This window comes from Papilio xuthus, unplaced genomic scaffold (genome assembly GCF_000836235.2).
Source record: "Papilio xuthus unplaced genomic scaffold, Pxut_1.1 DF825928.1, whole genome shotgun sequence".
Taxonomy (NCBI): Eukaryota; Metazoa; Arthropoda; class Insecta; order Lepidoptera; family Papilionidae; genus Papilio; species Papilio xuthus.
Window position 1 is genome coordinate 4,411,523 of NW_013532721.1, and position 16,755 is coordinate 4,428,277.

At 32.4% G+C, this 16,755-nt stretch overlaps 1 protein-coding gene across 1 annotated transcript in view; it reads right to left on the minus strand.

Moving 5' to 3' along the window:
- The window catches only part of LOC106125193 (uncharacterized), a 152,318-nt gene that overhangs the window by 97,894 nt on the left and 37,669 nt on the right, over window positions 1-16,755 (minus strand). Inside the window, exon 3 of the mRNA XM_013322299.1 lies at window positions 5,315-5,523. Within this exon, the coding sequence (XP_013177753.1) occupies window positions 5,315-5,523 (209 nt within the window). The remainder of the gene's footprint in view (window positions 1-5,314; window positions 5,524-16,755) is intronic.

Consider the following 16,755-nt stretch of genomic DNA (forward strand, 5'->3'; position numbering starts at 1 on the left):
GAAGTTTCGCGCAAACCGCACGGTTGGGGATTGCCAGCCATCGAGATGGTGTGGATGGAACCTGGCGGTCAACAATTGCTTTCTTTCTGCTTCCATGATATTAAAGCATTATAAATCACTTCCTCTGTTTTATAAATAGAATCATCTTCTTACTTTACTACGATACGATAACATTGTATCAGTAAATGAGATAAACTTCATTACTGGAGCAATTTCCGCTATTTAAAATTGATCTTAGATTCACGTCATAACCAAGGCTTTAGATCTAACAATAAAGTTGACGAGTACTGAAAAATGCAAACTAAGCGTTATATTGAAATTCATATTCCGACCATTTTTTTTTAAATAAAATAGCAGATTTTTTGTAAATTTACTAATATTTCTTTTACCATACCAACTTAAGCTTTATATACTTGTGCGTGTGTGTTTTACGACAATAGAAGAATGGCGGGATTCGAACCCTCGACCTCATGATCGAAAATCCGTATCCTTAACCATTAGGCTATTGACGCTTATTTGTAATTAGACATATTGTTGGCCCTGTTTATTTAAAAAGAATGATAGAAATGACAACATGTTTTGACACTAGTAAATTGACAGTGGAAGTACGTGACCAAGAACAGAATAATAAAGACACGTATGATATAATCTTGGTGCTCGGTAGTGCACCCGCCGAAGCGAGTACGGCCGAACACTCATTTCTCGAAACGCCTCAGGGCACTTTTGCCACCTTGTAAATTCATTGTGGATAATACTAGAAGGTTCGAATTTAAAACATAAATATTTCTGAACTTATTGCAATGCCAGAATATTTTTTCTAATTCAAGCAGTTTGTTTTTAATTTACTTTTATTTCTGGTAAATTTTCAACTAAACTTTAGGCTTGTGCTAGGACTTGGTTTACGACAATAGTCGAATAGCGAGATTTGAACCCCTGACCACGTGATCGGAAATCCGTATCGTTTGCCATTAGGCTATTGACGCTTCGATTATATCTTGTATTTACTTTATCTAAAGGAATAGCAGCCGAACGATTTGTGTTTTGTTTTGTTACAAGTTAATGGAGGAATTTCAAATATACAGACGATAACAGTAAAGGATCATAAAGGTGTGAATGTTCGCGTTGGATTGGGAGCACAAACGAAACGTTACGATCAAGCTATTGTTATAATATATTATTGTGAAATGTTAGCGCAGTGTACAACGCAGCGGGAATTAAAATTTATACATTGTGTAATGCGCATTGGCTTCAGTCATATGTATAATTAACCATCAACACTACACATATTAGATTTTTTTTTATAACAGAAGGGGGCAAACGAGCAGCGGGAACACCGAAGTGTTCAACGACGCCCATGGACATCAGCAATACCAGAGGAACCGCAGATGCGTTGCCGGCCTTTGAGGTGGTGATAGGCTCGCTTCTTGAAGGACCCTAACCCTTTTTGTAATCAAATACCAGTGGTATAGGCCAAAATAAGGTTTCCGTTTTTTTCCTATGAGCTACGGAACCCTAAAAACAACATTGAAGATAGGTGTGAAGTAGGAGCAATCCTGCTTTTTGTATCACGAATGTGATGCCGGAGGCCTAATTTTAGTTTTTCCCTTCCCACCTTTTTCTTGTAATATAGGGAAATATCCTCTTTCTGTGCATGCCGTCCTCCGTCGATTATAAATAGGCAACGCATCCGCAATTGCGGATGTCTAGTGCAGGGGTCGCTTCGCTGTTTTGGCGAATTAAGGTGGCTGTTCGCTCGTTTGCTACCTTATGATGTTAAAAAAACGAAGTTATGTTATGTAATGATTCTGAATGAACTTATTTAAGAATATAAAATACTGAACTTAAAAATCCTTCCTGTAGTTGGCATGCCGGATAAGGGTGCCCATTCGCTAGATTCATGACGATTTACATTCTGAATGTTTTCTTTTTTCAAAAATAGATTATTTACGAAAATATTTTTCAAAAAAATCCCAAAGAAATTCTTTTTATAAAACAAATTCCCTTTTGTTTTAAAAATCTCATTCAAATTGAAAGATTTATTGAGAGGCTCGAATGTTATTCAGATGTCTTTATTTAGTACAAAGGATTCGTATAACGGTGAAAAGATTTTTTTTTATAGACACAATTGTTGTTTTGTTCAGATAATTGAATTTCGAAGGTTTCAACCATTAATTTTGTCAATTTACTTTTGTATTCTTTATTCCTGAGAGCAAAGAAGGGTATTTTATGAAAGCTCTTAAATTATTTTACCTTCTTAACTTAGAGGTTAATTTTACTTTGAATAGTAAAAGCCTTTTTTTGTCAACTGTACATTTTATATAATATATATTTATTCGTATTATTATATCTTAATATTCTTCTATATATTTAACACACAATGAAATATTTTAAAGACGAACCTTTAAATGGGTAAAGAGGAACTTTAAGAAATTCCAAGAGCGAGTAATGTTGCTCTTTAGAACATTGAGGATCATATTTTTTGCAAGAAATTATCAGTATCAATGAAAAAGCTTTTACGCTGAATAACTTTCAATATAATATGGTCCGTAAAGGTAATGATAAATATCTGGAAGATGTTATTATGTACTTTCTATATTTACGCTCTTATTTATTCAAGTAAGAAAAAGGTTTGGTTTCCGTATATAGGTGAAATCATTTTTAGAATAATTTCTGTTTTTGGGAGTAGCTGATTTAAAGAAAACCTTACTCGTTTGTTTCTTAGACTATTTTTAAGCAGTTTCTTTTAATGGATGGAGAAAACAGACTTTTGGATTTGATAAATTTTACATTCTACAAAGAATATCTACCATTATTGTATCGAAAAATAACCATGATAAAATACCAGGGAAATACAAACGCTATTTCAAACTTCAAAAACTTAAGTTTTATTCATAACTAGCTGTCGCCCGCGACTCTATCAGCGCGAAATTAAAAATCTTAATTAGTAGCCTATGTCTTCTTCCATGTTTGACCTACATGTATACCAAATTTATTGTAATCAATTACGCCTTTCTAGAGATGACTTCTAACCTCTAAAGTAAGATTTATTACTATATTATTTTTTGTTTCACGCTGACGAAGTCACATAAAACTGCTGTTTAATAAATGAGTTAAAAAATGGAGTAGAAAAGAAATAAATATTATTGTAAGCCATGTTACAGATCTTGGGGTAATCCTGTACCCTTAGTAATAGCTAAACGTTTCAAAGTTTCCATTCCTTCTGCTACTGTTATAACTTAAAACACGAAGTTTGTATCCATGCTTAGCTAACTAACAATCTGTTTACCATTAATACTTAGCAGACTTGGATACTTGGACATTTAAATGTAGTAATTGCTATGAAATTATACAACCATAATAAAACTATACAACGAATGAAGGTTATTTGATTACTGTTGTTCTAGTCGGTTAACTTACTAATATTATGAATGCGAATTAGATGTATGGATGGATGGATAGATGGATCTTTGTTAGATGGTACCTCCAGAACAGCATAACCGTACTCGGTTAAATTAGGCATAGATGTAGATAGTTGTCTGAAAACACACTGGCTACTTTATGAAGTTTTTGAAGTGAAGTTTTTTCTTTTAATTTCGTGAAAGGAGTTTCTGGTGAATATTGCAAGAATAATAAATGAAACAATACTTATTTTGATAATACCAATAAATTAATCGAAGTTTATACATTTAATAAAACCGTATGTACTATGAAATGAAATACATAATTGATATCCAGAACTTTGGAAAATAATTCCACAAATGTATATTAAGATTAATTTAATTTAAAAAAATTCCATATCGGCACTCGATATTTATAGCACAGGATGAATAAGAGATGCTCATAAAATATTATGTGTTTGTTCAAACGATCGTATTTATAGCTATATAAAGGTAATACGAGATATCTGAGTAAACTTACTATGTTTATAACATTAATATGATAGTAATTTAACGGAAAGGTCCGAAGATATGATGAATATGATAATGATGATAACCGTGATGGTGACGATAATGATGATGATTATAATGATGAGAACAATGCTCCCCCTTTATGCACGAAAATCTTAGAAGTGTAAGTGGTAAATAAGCAACAGCGTCCTTATTAGGATTTTTTTTATATCATAAGGTGGCGAACGAGCGAGTGGCCACATGAAATCGCTAACGTAGCGAAGTGACCGTTGCCCATAGACATACGCTACTGCAAATTATATTCGTAACGGCCTAAATAAATTTCTAATTAAATATTGCGTAGATTATATATTGATCTTTTTGAATAAGGCGAGAAATTTTTAAGAAATCTAAAACGCAGCAATAAAATATAGTCCGCCGTTACTTATTTTCGTTTCATATAAAGGCGATGGTTTTTAATGCTGATCGTAAAGCGAATCTTCCTAACAATGGTTGACAATAAAACATGAAAAGTGCGTTAACGACCAATAAAACCCTGTTTACTGTATCAAGACCATCAGGTCAGGTTAAAGCAATATACATAAAGTTAGCAGCAATGGAAAACGAATTTGTTTCTTTATTAAATTTGATCGGCTACGTTTTATTAGACATGAACAGACTTACAATATATGGAGCAAAATCCGAGAATTACCCGAATTCTATGTTTATTGTTTTCGTTAATAGCATGAGAATTTTGGATAATAAATAAAGCACAATTCATCATCATCACCTCACTATATGTACGTCCCCACCAAGGAGCTCGGAGCCTACCCTAAATTAGGGTAATTAGGCCATAGTCAACCACGCTGGCCAAGTGCGGGCTGGTTGACTTCACACATACCTTTGAATTTTCTTCTCAGATATGTGCAGGTTGCATCACGATGTTTCGTCAATACTATGAGTATTTTGGATGATAAATAAAACACAATTAATTAACAGTAAATAGTTTTATAGCTTAAAACTTTATCCATCTGCATAGTTTCGTGTGGTTAGTTAACAAATCCGGTATCGATTTTTGCTAACGAGGCATTCTGATATACTGTTTACCTACAAATATTTTTTTTTAATCTATAATAGTTAATTAAATGTATACGATGTTGTTTTTATATTAAAAGAACCTTTAATTTTTAGGTGCAAAGGTTCATAAATCTATGATGAATTGTTTAAAATGACTGGAAGTTTGATCCACATTTCTTTCGCCACTCCCTAAGACTAAATGCATCTGTCAATGTTTCTACCATCTTATATAAAACACTTTTTGATGTTTCCCAGAAAAACATTTTTTTATAATCCTACCATGAGTGCCATGTCAAAAACAAGGGAATAGCGATAAAAAAACAAAACTTGATCATTGTAATTGCACTTACGTCGACGTTGATGCCGGGCTGTGCGAAAAGTCTCGTATAGGGATACTCCTTGGGGAGATAGCTGAAGAACTCCTGTCTACCCCGGTACCACTTCACACTGTACAATGTCTCGTTCCCTTCTAAAGTCCATTTACAACCGAGTAACACTGTATCACCCAGTCTGACAGCTGATGGTGCTATTAATTGCACGTCACGCAGTGCTCCCGTATCTGCAAATAAAAATAACAATTAGTTTATTTTTTAGAGCACAGTTGAACGAATGCAAGTTGCTGGGAACATTTTTGTAACATTTATGGATTTAACAACTGTCGCCCGCGACTATGTCCGCCCGGAATTTAATAAAAACTTGATTAGAAGCCTTCTTTCAGATCTCTGTTCTACATCTATGCCAACATTCACATATTGTATATATAGTAAGATTCGTATGCGTCGTAAATGAACTATTATCAACAAGAATAGTGATAAAGTTGTCAAATGTGACACTACAAGTGCCCAACTAATACAGTTAGGTTAGATCTGGATGTCTGAAGCGAGACATATGACAAGAATCATCTGTGTATTTCTATATTTGGGATAGCTAGCGATTTATTCACATATGTTTTTTTTTATTGACCAGCGTTGTTGACTATGGCCTTGTCACCCGTAACTTAGGGCTCCTTAGTGGGGACGTATAGTGAGCTGTTGATGATTAAAATTGATTGAGTCTAGACTAGACAACTAGATAAGTTTCGATAGTATAAACATGGTAAATTAACACAATACAAATCCATTGATTCAATATCTAAGTTTCAATTACAATGACAAGGCAATATCATTAATTAAAGGAAACACATTCCTTTATCTTAATTCTATTTGATCTCAAACAATAGGAAACCTTACACCTTGAATCACAAAAGCAAACCTTTGTCTATCCTGCCAACATCTTAGACTTACTTAAATTAAGCTTTTAGTATGCCTCTTACGTCCGCACAAAAAAGCCTTTCAAGAAAAATAAAACAAATTGTTTGTAGTTTAAGTATTGGCTGACTATATCTTCATTAACCTAGTAGTACGAAAATTAAAAGTAAAAAATTCCAAAAGAAAAAAATATGTCCAACCAGCCAGCAATTTTTAATTTAAATTAATTATGTTAGCTTTTCATAATCAAACTTATTAAATCTAAAATACAGAAAATAATTATAACTCATTCAAGGAATTAAGTTAACACAAAAATATTAATACTATTTTCTTAAATTCAATTACTTTCAAATAACATTTCTCATAAATAATTTCGGGCTGACGAATATAGAACTTGGAATAGTGTCCTATTCTCCGGTCCTCACAAATATAAGGTTTCGTCTTTGTAATAATGTTTACAAAAGGAACGTATCAATTTAAACCCTCACTAGATCCTTTATAGTTCAGGTCGAATATAATTTTACTTAGCACTTTCTTAGATTTTCCTTCCTTTGATTATATCCTTGCTTAATTGGAAGGACAAACTTTAACAAAATAACAATATGGATATTAATTATATGCATTACTAGCTGTCGCCCGCAACTCTGTCGGCGCGGATTTAGAGAAAAAAAATAGTTGTCTTTGTGTTCTACATCTGTGCTGGATTTCAACGAAATATATGCAGCCCTTCTGGAGATACCTTCAAACAAACCTCCATCCATCTATGCAAACATTCGCATAAATAATATTAGTAAGAAGTAAGAACTCTTTGGTTAAGGGAAATAAAAATAAGCGCGTCTTTAAGGCAGTTTAAAATTGGTGTGATACGTCTGAAAACTTAAATAAATATTACGTATAATATTTATAGTTAATGCCTACGTTCTGTTACACAAGAAATAATCCAAACGTTATCAAAGGAAGTAAATAGACGCCATTATCTGGTAAACGAGAGTTGTAAGCAAACACGAATCAATTTATACGTTTCCTCGTTCAACATGAATAATTATTGTTATGATTAAAATAACCTAACGTTAATTAATGCAGAACTTATGAAAGCTTATACAAAGGTACATCTTATATATAAAATTCTCGTGTCACAATTTTCGTTCCCATACTCTTCCGAAACGGCTTGACCGATTGTCATGAAATTTTGTGAGCATATTGAGTAAGTCTGAAAATCGGCCATCTATTTTTAATCCCGCGTGGACGGTGTCGTAGGCGACAGCTAGTAAAACTACATATTTATGAAAATTATGTATGCTTGACCTTGATGTAGCTTTAAAGTTGACGTTGTGGTCCTGAAATTACGAAATGTACACTTTGATTCTACATTGGTGAAGTCAGAATGAAAAATAGGAAGCCATAAGCGCCTATAGCCTAATGACTAAGCGACATCTGATCATATTGTCATAAATTTTAATCCACATTTCCACAATTTTTGTTAACTACTATAGCATATATATCTTGTTGATAAAACGCAAGAGCTATCATTATAAAATTAACAAATAAAATGGTGTATTTTAATTGTAATTTTGTAATCATTAAAGTTTCCTTCTTAGCATATTCTCCGCACAACGTGTCCCTTCCCCCACGCTTCCCTCCTCCGGCGTAGCGAACGCCCTGACCGCAAACAATTACATTACATCAAGCGTCGCCTGCGCCTTAATGCAATTAGAAGACCGACGCGTACTCGATTTATACGTAATTGCGTGCATTAATAGGACTACGGGGAATTTATTCTTATTTAATTAACCTCAAGATGTTTGTAACACGTTTTTACAATAACAACCCATTTGTGCAACAGATGTTGTTTGCTGTTCTACCGATGTCTGCGTACCAAAAATTAATTAACATCAACAGCTCACTATACGTCCCCACTGAGGGGATCAGAGCCTACCCTAAGTAAGGCTTGAGTAGGACGTAGTCAAACACGCTGACATACTGCGGGTTGGTTGACTTCACACATATCATAAAATTTCATTCTCGGGTTGCATCACGATGTTTTCCTTTACTGTAAGAACGTCGGATAAATGTACGTAAATTGGAAAACACAGTAGTACATGGTGGGATGCGAACCCACGACCTACAGATTACAAGTCGAGTTAACCCCTGATCCACCGATGCTTAATTATAATAAGAGATATATTTATAATTTATGTAGTAAATATTAATCTGTATCTTTTAATACGAGAATGTAACATCAACAACGCAATCACGTACCGGAAAGTGGAGGACTGAATTTATAGAAAACATAATTGGTTTTGTATCGGAGCGAGTGGGCTATTTCGGTAATGGACGCTGGACCGAGTTCGCCAGATCTCAAATGTATTATTGTGGATTTTTCCCGCATTTCCCCCGCATGAAGTAAGAAATAAGTTCATGGGGAAATATTACTTGGGTAAGTTACGTAAAATGCAACAAACAATTTTTAGTTCTTTGGAGTTGTAGTTGGCGATTCCGCCTTAATTGATTATGAAGCAAATTGTGTTCTTGTTAAATAAAATATAAATCTTTTACACACATAAATACTGTCTTCACCTCAGTAGATAATTCGTAGTGAATTACAGCATATTCGTAATCTATTAATCCTGCAATAATAAAGTAAATTGAGCGAAAATAATAAATTTACGAGTTCTGTGGTCACCAGTAGCCGCAAATAACAAAGCTTAATTATTCGGATTATTTATTTTTATTGTTGGAAATTGCCTGTTTATTATTTATTTTAAAGATTTTTTTTATTATTTTATTTTTTATTGATTTTATAATTAATCTTTAACTTTCCATAAAAATTGTTATGAAATGTTTTTTTAGAAAGAAACCGAAGTGACTTTAAAGGGATATCCAAACTAAAAAATTGTGCCAATGGTATTGTGCTAAAACTTAGAACAGCGGTGTATAATTTTTTAGCCATAATATTCGCCAACACCAATAAAAACTAACAATACCAAAATAAGAAGTTTGAAAATAGAATAAATAAAAAGTTCAGCAAAATATGTATAGAATTCTTAATGATATAATTAAAATCAGATTAATAGGTTCTGTTGTAAATCTATGGTCTTTGTCATTCCTACCACATCACCTCGATTTTAATGATTATTTTTGCCAATACAATTTTAAAAATATATTTCATTTTATTAATTTAATAAATTGACTTATTAAATAATAAAGCACAGGATTTTTATGTGTAATAAAGTTTTATCTTCATTTACTTATTCAAATTAAAAAAATAAAACCACATCGTAAACTATGGGCAAAGGTCACTCCACTATTCAGCCAAATCAGTGACCGTTTGCTTATTTGCAACCTTTTAATATTAAAAAAAAAATAAAACAAAGGAACTACAATTTGTTGCAACATAGTTTACGACAACAAAGTAATTGATGATGGCAACATATAAACAGAAAACAAAGAAATAAATGAAAAGAGAACGCGATTTGAAGCGAAACCGTGTCTCAGTACAATAGTACTTACAAGCCTCAGAGATGACGACCGTTTTAATTACACTTTCATTGCTTTACCCTTTTGAATTTATTTGTAACGAGATGAAATTCTAAATGTCTATGCCTTGAATTTTACTTTAAATGTTTATGGCAAGAAAATCGTTTTATGTTAAGCAATCTGTGGAACAACAAATACAATATTATGATAATTTTATTATCTGTAAGAATTGAATGATGAAAATTAATCCAGCGTTTTGTGAAATTAATTTCATTCGAAGAAATTATACAGTTAACAATAATTGTATAATATCTCTTATATTAACTCCAAATAGGTTATTTTTGTATAATTTTTGAATTGTGTTCTTATTTATTAAATAAAAATTACGTACAATTTAAATTATTTCTTTCTTTATCAAGGCATAAGTAAGTACAGTATATGAAGTAGTCCCTTGCCTCATGAAGGAGTGATATGCTATTCATATTTCATGTTACAAAACATAAAGTAAAAGAAGAAAAATACAAACATAAATTTTAAATGCTAATTTATAAACTTGACCCTTAAATCTAACAAGCTATTTATTTGCTGAAACAAACGAAAAACTGAATTTCAATCGAAAGATTGAACCGTTTGGCGATTCCAAAAACGAAAGCTTCAGTTTCTCATTATTAAAGATTTTTAAAGTTTTCAAATATTGTTGCGGAACTCGGGTTAAGAATATAAAATGCAAAGTTTTTAATATATTCATGCTATACGAAACTTTCCATAAATTACATTGAAAGTTTTAGAACTTTAAGATAAAATTATATGAAAACCAATTATTTAATTGTAGATTTAATTATATCGTCGCATTGTATTTAGTACCAGGAGATGTTCGTTCTAGCCTCTTATTCTTACCGTATTGTATACTAACATTCAAACAAGGATTGAACGTCTAAATCATATTTCCTTCGACTAATCCATATTTATTTTGGTGACCCGAGCGCCGGCTGTTCGGACGCGATAAGACGAAAGTTATTTTTTTATAATAGTGATAATATTTCTTTACGAACTTTAACGAATTGACTCCTTCAAATGATAATTTGTTGATAAAGTGATGAACGAACAAATTACCTTAGTTCTAAAATTTAATTTCTTACGTTACGTATATATTTTTAAATACGTAACGATCTTTATTAATTTATTTCCTTTACAAAATATAATTATGTATACTAAGCCTATAATGCCTGATTATTAGTAATTTAGTTCACAAAATGTTGTGTGAAAAAATAAGCAATATATTAAATTATTGTATTTAATAATTTAAAATAATCTAACAATATTATAAATGCGAATTTTTGGATGGATGGGTGGTTTAATGTTTGTTAGAAAGTATCTCCAGATCGCCTATACGCCGAACGAATAGCCTAGAAGAACACATAGGAATCGCGGGCGAGAGCTAGTATGCTTATAATATAAGATTAGTTTACTGAACTAAAAGTTTATGGCTATAAGTAGAGGATTTAGGATTACTTAGATGTTGCTTAAATTATCCGTTAAGTAAAGGAATAAGGGTAGCAAAATAATAAGATATTATAATATAATCCGGTTCGTTATACATTTGGTACGCATTAGACATAAAAGTAACGTTAATCCAGACCTTGACCGAAACAAAACCAATTATGCTTTCAATAAATCACCCAATGTGTTTCCCAGTGGTCGGATCGTGTGCTTCTATACACAGGGACAATTTAATTTAAAACCTTAACACGATACACGTAGAGTTTAAATTTGCTTGTATCAAGTTTGTTGGAATTATTTTTTCAATCGTCCTTATGTGGCCGCTCCATTTTGCGAGTCCTGTACACGGGTTACACAGCGCTATTGATGTTATATTTTTCTTCTGTCTTAATGGAGTTTTTGGAGTTTCGTTTCTATTGCTTTCAATCGTGGGTTTTGTTTAAAGTGAGATTCTTTTGTTTTGTATAGCACAATCTTTACTTCAAAATCTATATTGTTCTTTTTTTATTTCATTTCATGTTGAAATGTTTTCACTTTACATATATTCTAGCATATTCGTAGTAGTTTATTGTAACCTATATTAATAGAAATTACACTGTAGTTTAGTTTCTCAAAACATATTTGACTCTATAGCTATCTGGTGAGACTTATGACTCAATGTGCTCAGTTAAACTAGATATTTGGTTACAGTCTTTTTTCTTGAAATTCTCTTAAGAAATTTATTTTAGAATAACGTCATAATAAACACTGATGTGTTATTAAAATGGATTACAACCGTGTTATTAGTGAGATAATAAAAACAAAATACGAAAATAACTGGTGCTAATTCTGCAACATATTCTATCTTTTGTTTATTGTGGCCAGTAAAGAAATGACCTTGGAATTCACTTGGCAATGAAAACTAGTGTTGAATAAAAGGTTAATTTAAATCAATTATCTCGTTTCCTTCAAATATCTATTTTATTCTAGTGAAAGCATCTTATAATTGAAAGTGTAATACATTTATATAGCTGCCTCATAGAGATCTGGCAGCCGACCAATAACATGAAACGTTTTATTATGCAATACTATTTCAGTTACATATACTTACCTCTTCTACAAATATGATCATATCGATAACATACAGAAAGCCTACTTCCAATTCTTTTACAATATATCTTACTATCATACTAATATTATAAATGCTAATACTTAGATGGATTGATGGATGTTTGTTTGAAGGTATCTCCAAAACGGCAGAACGGATCTCGATGAAATTTGGCGTAGATATAAAACCTAGTCTGTTAGAATCTACTAAGTACGAGTATCTTAGTAATACGTAATTTAGTGGTAACAGAAGAAGCAAGATCATTGTGCCAGAATAGAAAGATACAAAGTTAGAGCAGGGTCTACTCAAAGCGTCAGTTTGTTTTATAAGCCACAAGGTCGTGAAAACTCTGCAATATTTATAGACAAGTTATAAAAAAGAAATATGATAACACATTTGATAGAAAGAGCCATAAAACCCTTTTGTGTTCGAGGCGTGTGAGTCGTAGCGGCCCTTAGCACATTCCAATGATATACACTCGCATAACGAGTGACCCTTTGAGGGCGAATATGAGTACTACGTCTTAGGGACTGTATTGAAATGAAAGAAAGAATTGTGGCAAGGAAATTGTATCTAATTTGTGACATTTTCCTGATGCTGTATCAACTAAAAAATAAATAGTGCACAGTTCACAAAAAATTTTTAGCCTTTGACATTTTGTGTCTTTTAGATAGCTAGAGCCATTAAAAATTCCAGCATTCCTAGTACTCGTAAGGTCTTTGGTAACTAGATTTTCTCCTTGAAATTCCGTAACCTTTTTGTACCATCTAGCTCTATGGAAACTGCACGTTTGTGTTAAAAAGCATGTCATGCACTGATATATGCGGAAAGATTGAAAAGAAAATCATGCAAACCTTTCAATGCCTAACATACTTTTTGCTAGCTTTAGCTTCAACACATGCAAATGAAGCAAGCGCTTTCAGTAAAATCAAAACAAATTTTATAGACTGTACGAAAATCAAATCATTGGCTTCAAAGCGACACTCTGCTTACGAAGCGTAGCGACGCGATCGTCTGGGGTGTTCAGAATGCGGGGTGTGATACAAAAGCCCAGTTTACACAATATCGTCGGCTGACGCTCGAATGTGTTTGCAAAGACAACATTCGGTCCCGTCGCGGTATATGAAATCGCTCTTCGGCCGTATGCAAATGTTAGTTCGTGTGTGAAATGCTTAGAGCTGCCTTTTATTGCTTCTTGCAGTAAATTATCTATGACGAAAACGTGTCAATAGTGTTCATTGTATCCTTGTATCTTTAATTTATTTGTAAAAATATGCTACTTTATTTTATAACAAAAGTGAACCTATTAAAATTTATGTGTGAAAATTTTAAAATTCCTTTTCATGAATTCTATAATTAAAATACTACAATGTTTTAACGTTCTATTTTGCGTTGACAAAAGGAAATATTTTGACAACTTTGGTACAAGGCAGCTGCGACAGTTGTACGTTTGACCTAATTTTCAAAATATTTTTTCTATCTCAATATTTCAACCAAATCGCTGCAAAATGTCCGTATAAATTTCACTTAACACATACAACATTAACATATACAACATATGAAACAAGTATAACAAATATGCGTAAAAAAAGGGAGCATTTACATTCAAATAAAAGCAATTATATAAAACAAACAACGAGACTTAATAAAGCGGTTATATAACAAACAGTCGTAGGCAATTACGTAACAGCATACAATAACAGAAGGGGACTGACATAACTCGAGAAACAAAAAAGAAAGTTGATATTTAGTGACAGGCGTTCCCCGGAGCCGGCCTTTATTGTCCACCGGCCCGACTGAATACTGAACACTGAACTGGACCGCAATCACGTCACGTATGCGGTAAATCTAGATATGACATCCCTTATACGTTTACTGTCTTAGTAGGAAGTAAATATCATTATCTATGTCACTGACTGACTCTTTTGTTAAAAAAAAATACCGAAGAACCTGAGAATCTCCTCCTTTTTGAAGTAAAAAGAACACATTATTTTTTATATTCATAAATTAGTGCTAGGCAACCTTCAGAAATAGTATTTTTTTTTACTCGGACTTGTGTACTACCAAAGACAACAAAAATTCTTCTTTATGCCTATCTATTATTTACTAGCTGTCGCCCACGAATCCGTCTGCGCTGTATTTAAATAATTATATAGGCTAAAGCCTTGCTCTATAAATGGATTATCCAACAAAAAAAGAATTTTTCAAATCGGCCCAGTAGTTCATAAGATTACCGCGCTTATTAGTATAGATTTGTATTTATTTGTTCCACTGCTAAATATTTAATATTTTTGTCTTGATTACGTCTTAATATATCAAAATATTTATAAGTAACTTTAGACTCGATTAATCGTGCAATTTCTTGCCATTCATAAAAAGTCATTTCGACGTGAACCTTTCTCTCCTATTATTTTCATTAACAAGCTCGCGCGTGACCGAAATATAGAAGCCTTTGATGGAAGCAATGCCTTTTGACCGATTTTATTCGGCGACAGTTGCAGACCGTTCGGTCGAATAGATTTTTAATAAATCACTTCAAACAAATTGGCGGACGCTTTTGATTTAATTGTACTTTTATGTTGTCAATATTTTCATTGTTCTAAATATAGTTAACCTGCACAACTATTCAAGCATTTTAATTTAATTTTTACATATGGAAATTGTAGGAAAAAATTGTGGCGTGATGTTTAGATTTTAATTTTTAGAGGACTATGACTACTACTAGGCCTATCAAAATCTCCATTTAAAATATATTGTTATCTCTGTTTTGTCAACGAAAATGACAGGGATGACGATCTGTTCTATTCAGAGATTTTGGTCTCGGAAACCCATGGTTAAACGATAAATTCTTTCACCATTACAACACTAACCGATTACTTCAACGTATACCATTTTAGAAGTATAAATTAAATTGTTTTCGGCCAGTAAAGTTCTGACCGGTAAAGGGAGATCGTAAATTTTTTACGCTAGTTCCGTAAAAAGTTCCGTTTCGACATTCGCTGAATCGACTTAATAAGGCTGGCCGGTTTGGTCCCGCGCGAGCTATCCGCTCCTTCCCACTTCTTTACCAACGACCAATTTATATGGAAAACGTTTCTAAATGTATTTCGGTCATGATAACATCAATGGAATTTTACAGCGTAACATTTCACAAATAGCGAGGTTTCATTTACAATGAAGTTTAGTGATTTGATTGAGGTTAAAATCCTTTTGACTAGAATAAAAACAACTGTTGTAATCTTACTAATATTATAAATGCGAATGTTTAGATGGTTGGATGAATGTTTGAAGACACTTCCAGAACAGTTCTATGGATCTCGCTGAAATTTGACATAGATGTCGAATAGCCTGGAAGAACACATAGGCTACTAATTAAGATTTTTTCAACGCATACGGATTCGCAGGCGATAGCTAATATTAAAGATAATTATTTTTAATTAAGAGGAAAGGCAGATTTTACTACTTCACGCCTGTCTGCAGTGAGATAGTATTCAGTGGAGCGTACATTCAAGAAACAAAAGTTATTGTTATCGTTGGGACATCTGTTACGATTTCTAAGAAACCACTGACATATCTTTTACTTTCTAAACATATTATGTCTCAACGTTCTATTTAATGAGTTAGTAATGGTTGAGTACTTTGTTAATTTATTATTATTAAATATAGTTATTTTGACTTTATTACAAATATAAAAATAACTAAAATAGTTTCAAAAGAGAAATTTCTTAGCTTACAAAGTTGCAGCTTGATAACTCGTACGTTTAGTCGATGCGTGACCAAAATAAATGTAAGGGAAAAATGAACGAGATGAAGTCAGAAGTAATACGAAGTCTTTACAACTAGCGCCGCCCCTCGGTCACGTCGGGAAACTAGTCTGCAACTAAGTTAGCGCGCTTCAAAATTGACGAACATGTTATGTTTGAAATAAGGAATAGTTAGTAAACGAAAATATTTATTGGTATAAAGATCATGTTTAGGAAGCAATGGTTGATTTTAAAAATCGACTAAATGTGAGATTCCGAGAGTAAAATCTGTGTATGTAACATATCGTCGTGCCTGTCATTATCTTCAACAAAAGGACGGAGATTTTGGTCTCAGAAACTCACTGTAACTCATATCACTTATAAAATAGATAAACCTTTGCCCTGCAAGTAGTCCCATAGTTTAAAATTTTACAACCTTATCAGTCAGAAAAACAATACAATCAAGTAATACAAAAATAGTCTATCAAAAAAAATTATAAATGTAATAATAAGATATTGACAATACACAAGCAAACAAAAACTTATAAAGTACATTTCTATAAAAAAAAGTCAAACCCAACAATATCATAAAAAGGTACAAAAACTTGTACATTGAATAAGAACATACTCATCTTTTATATTATTTAACTAAAGCTTACCTACACACATTTGTCTTGAAGACAATGTCCTAGGGTTTTGTAAATAAAAAGGTTAGACATTTGTTACATTTATTTTGT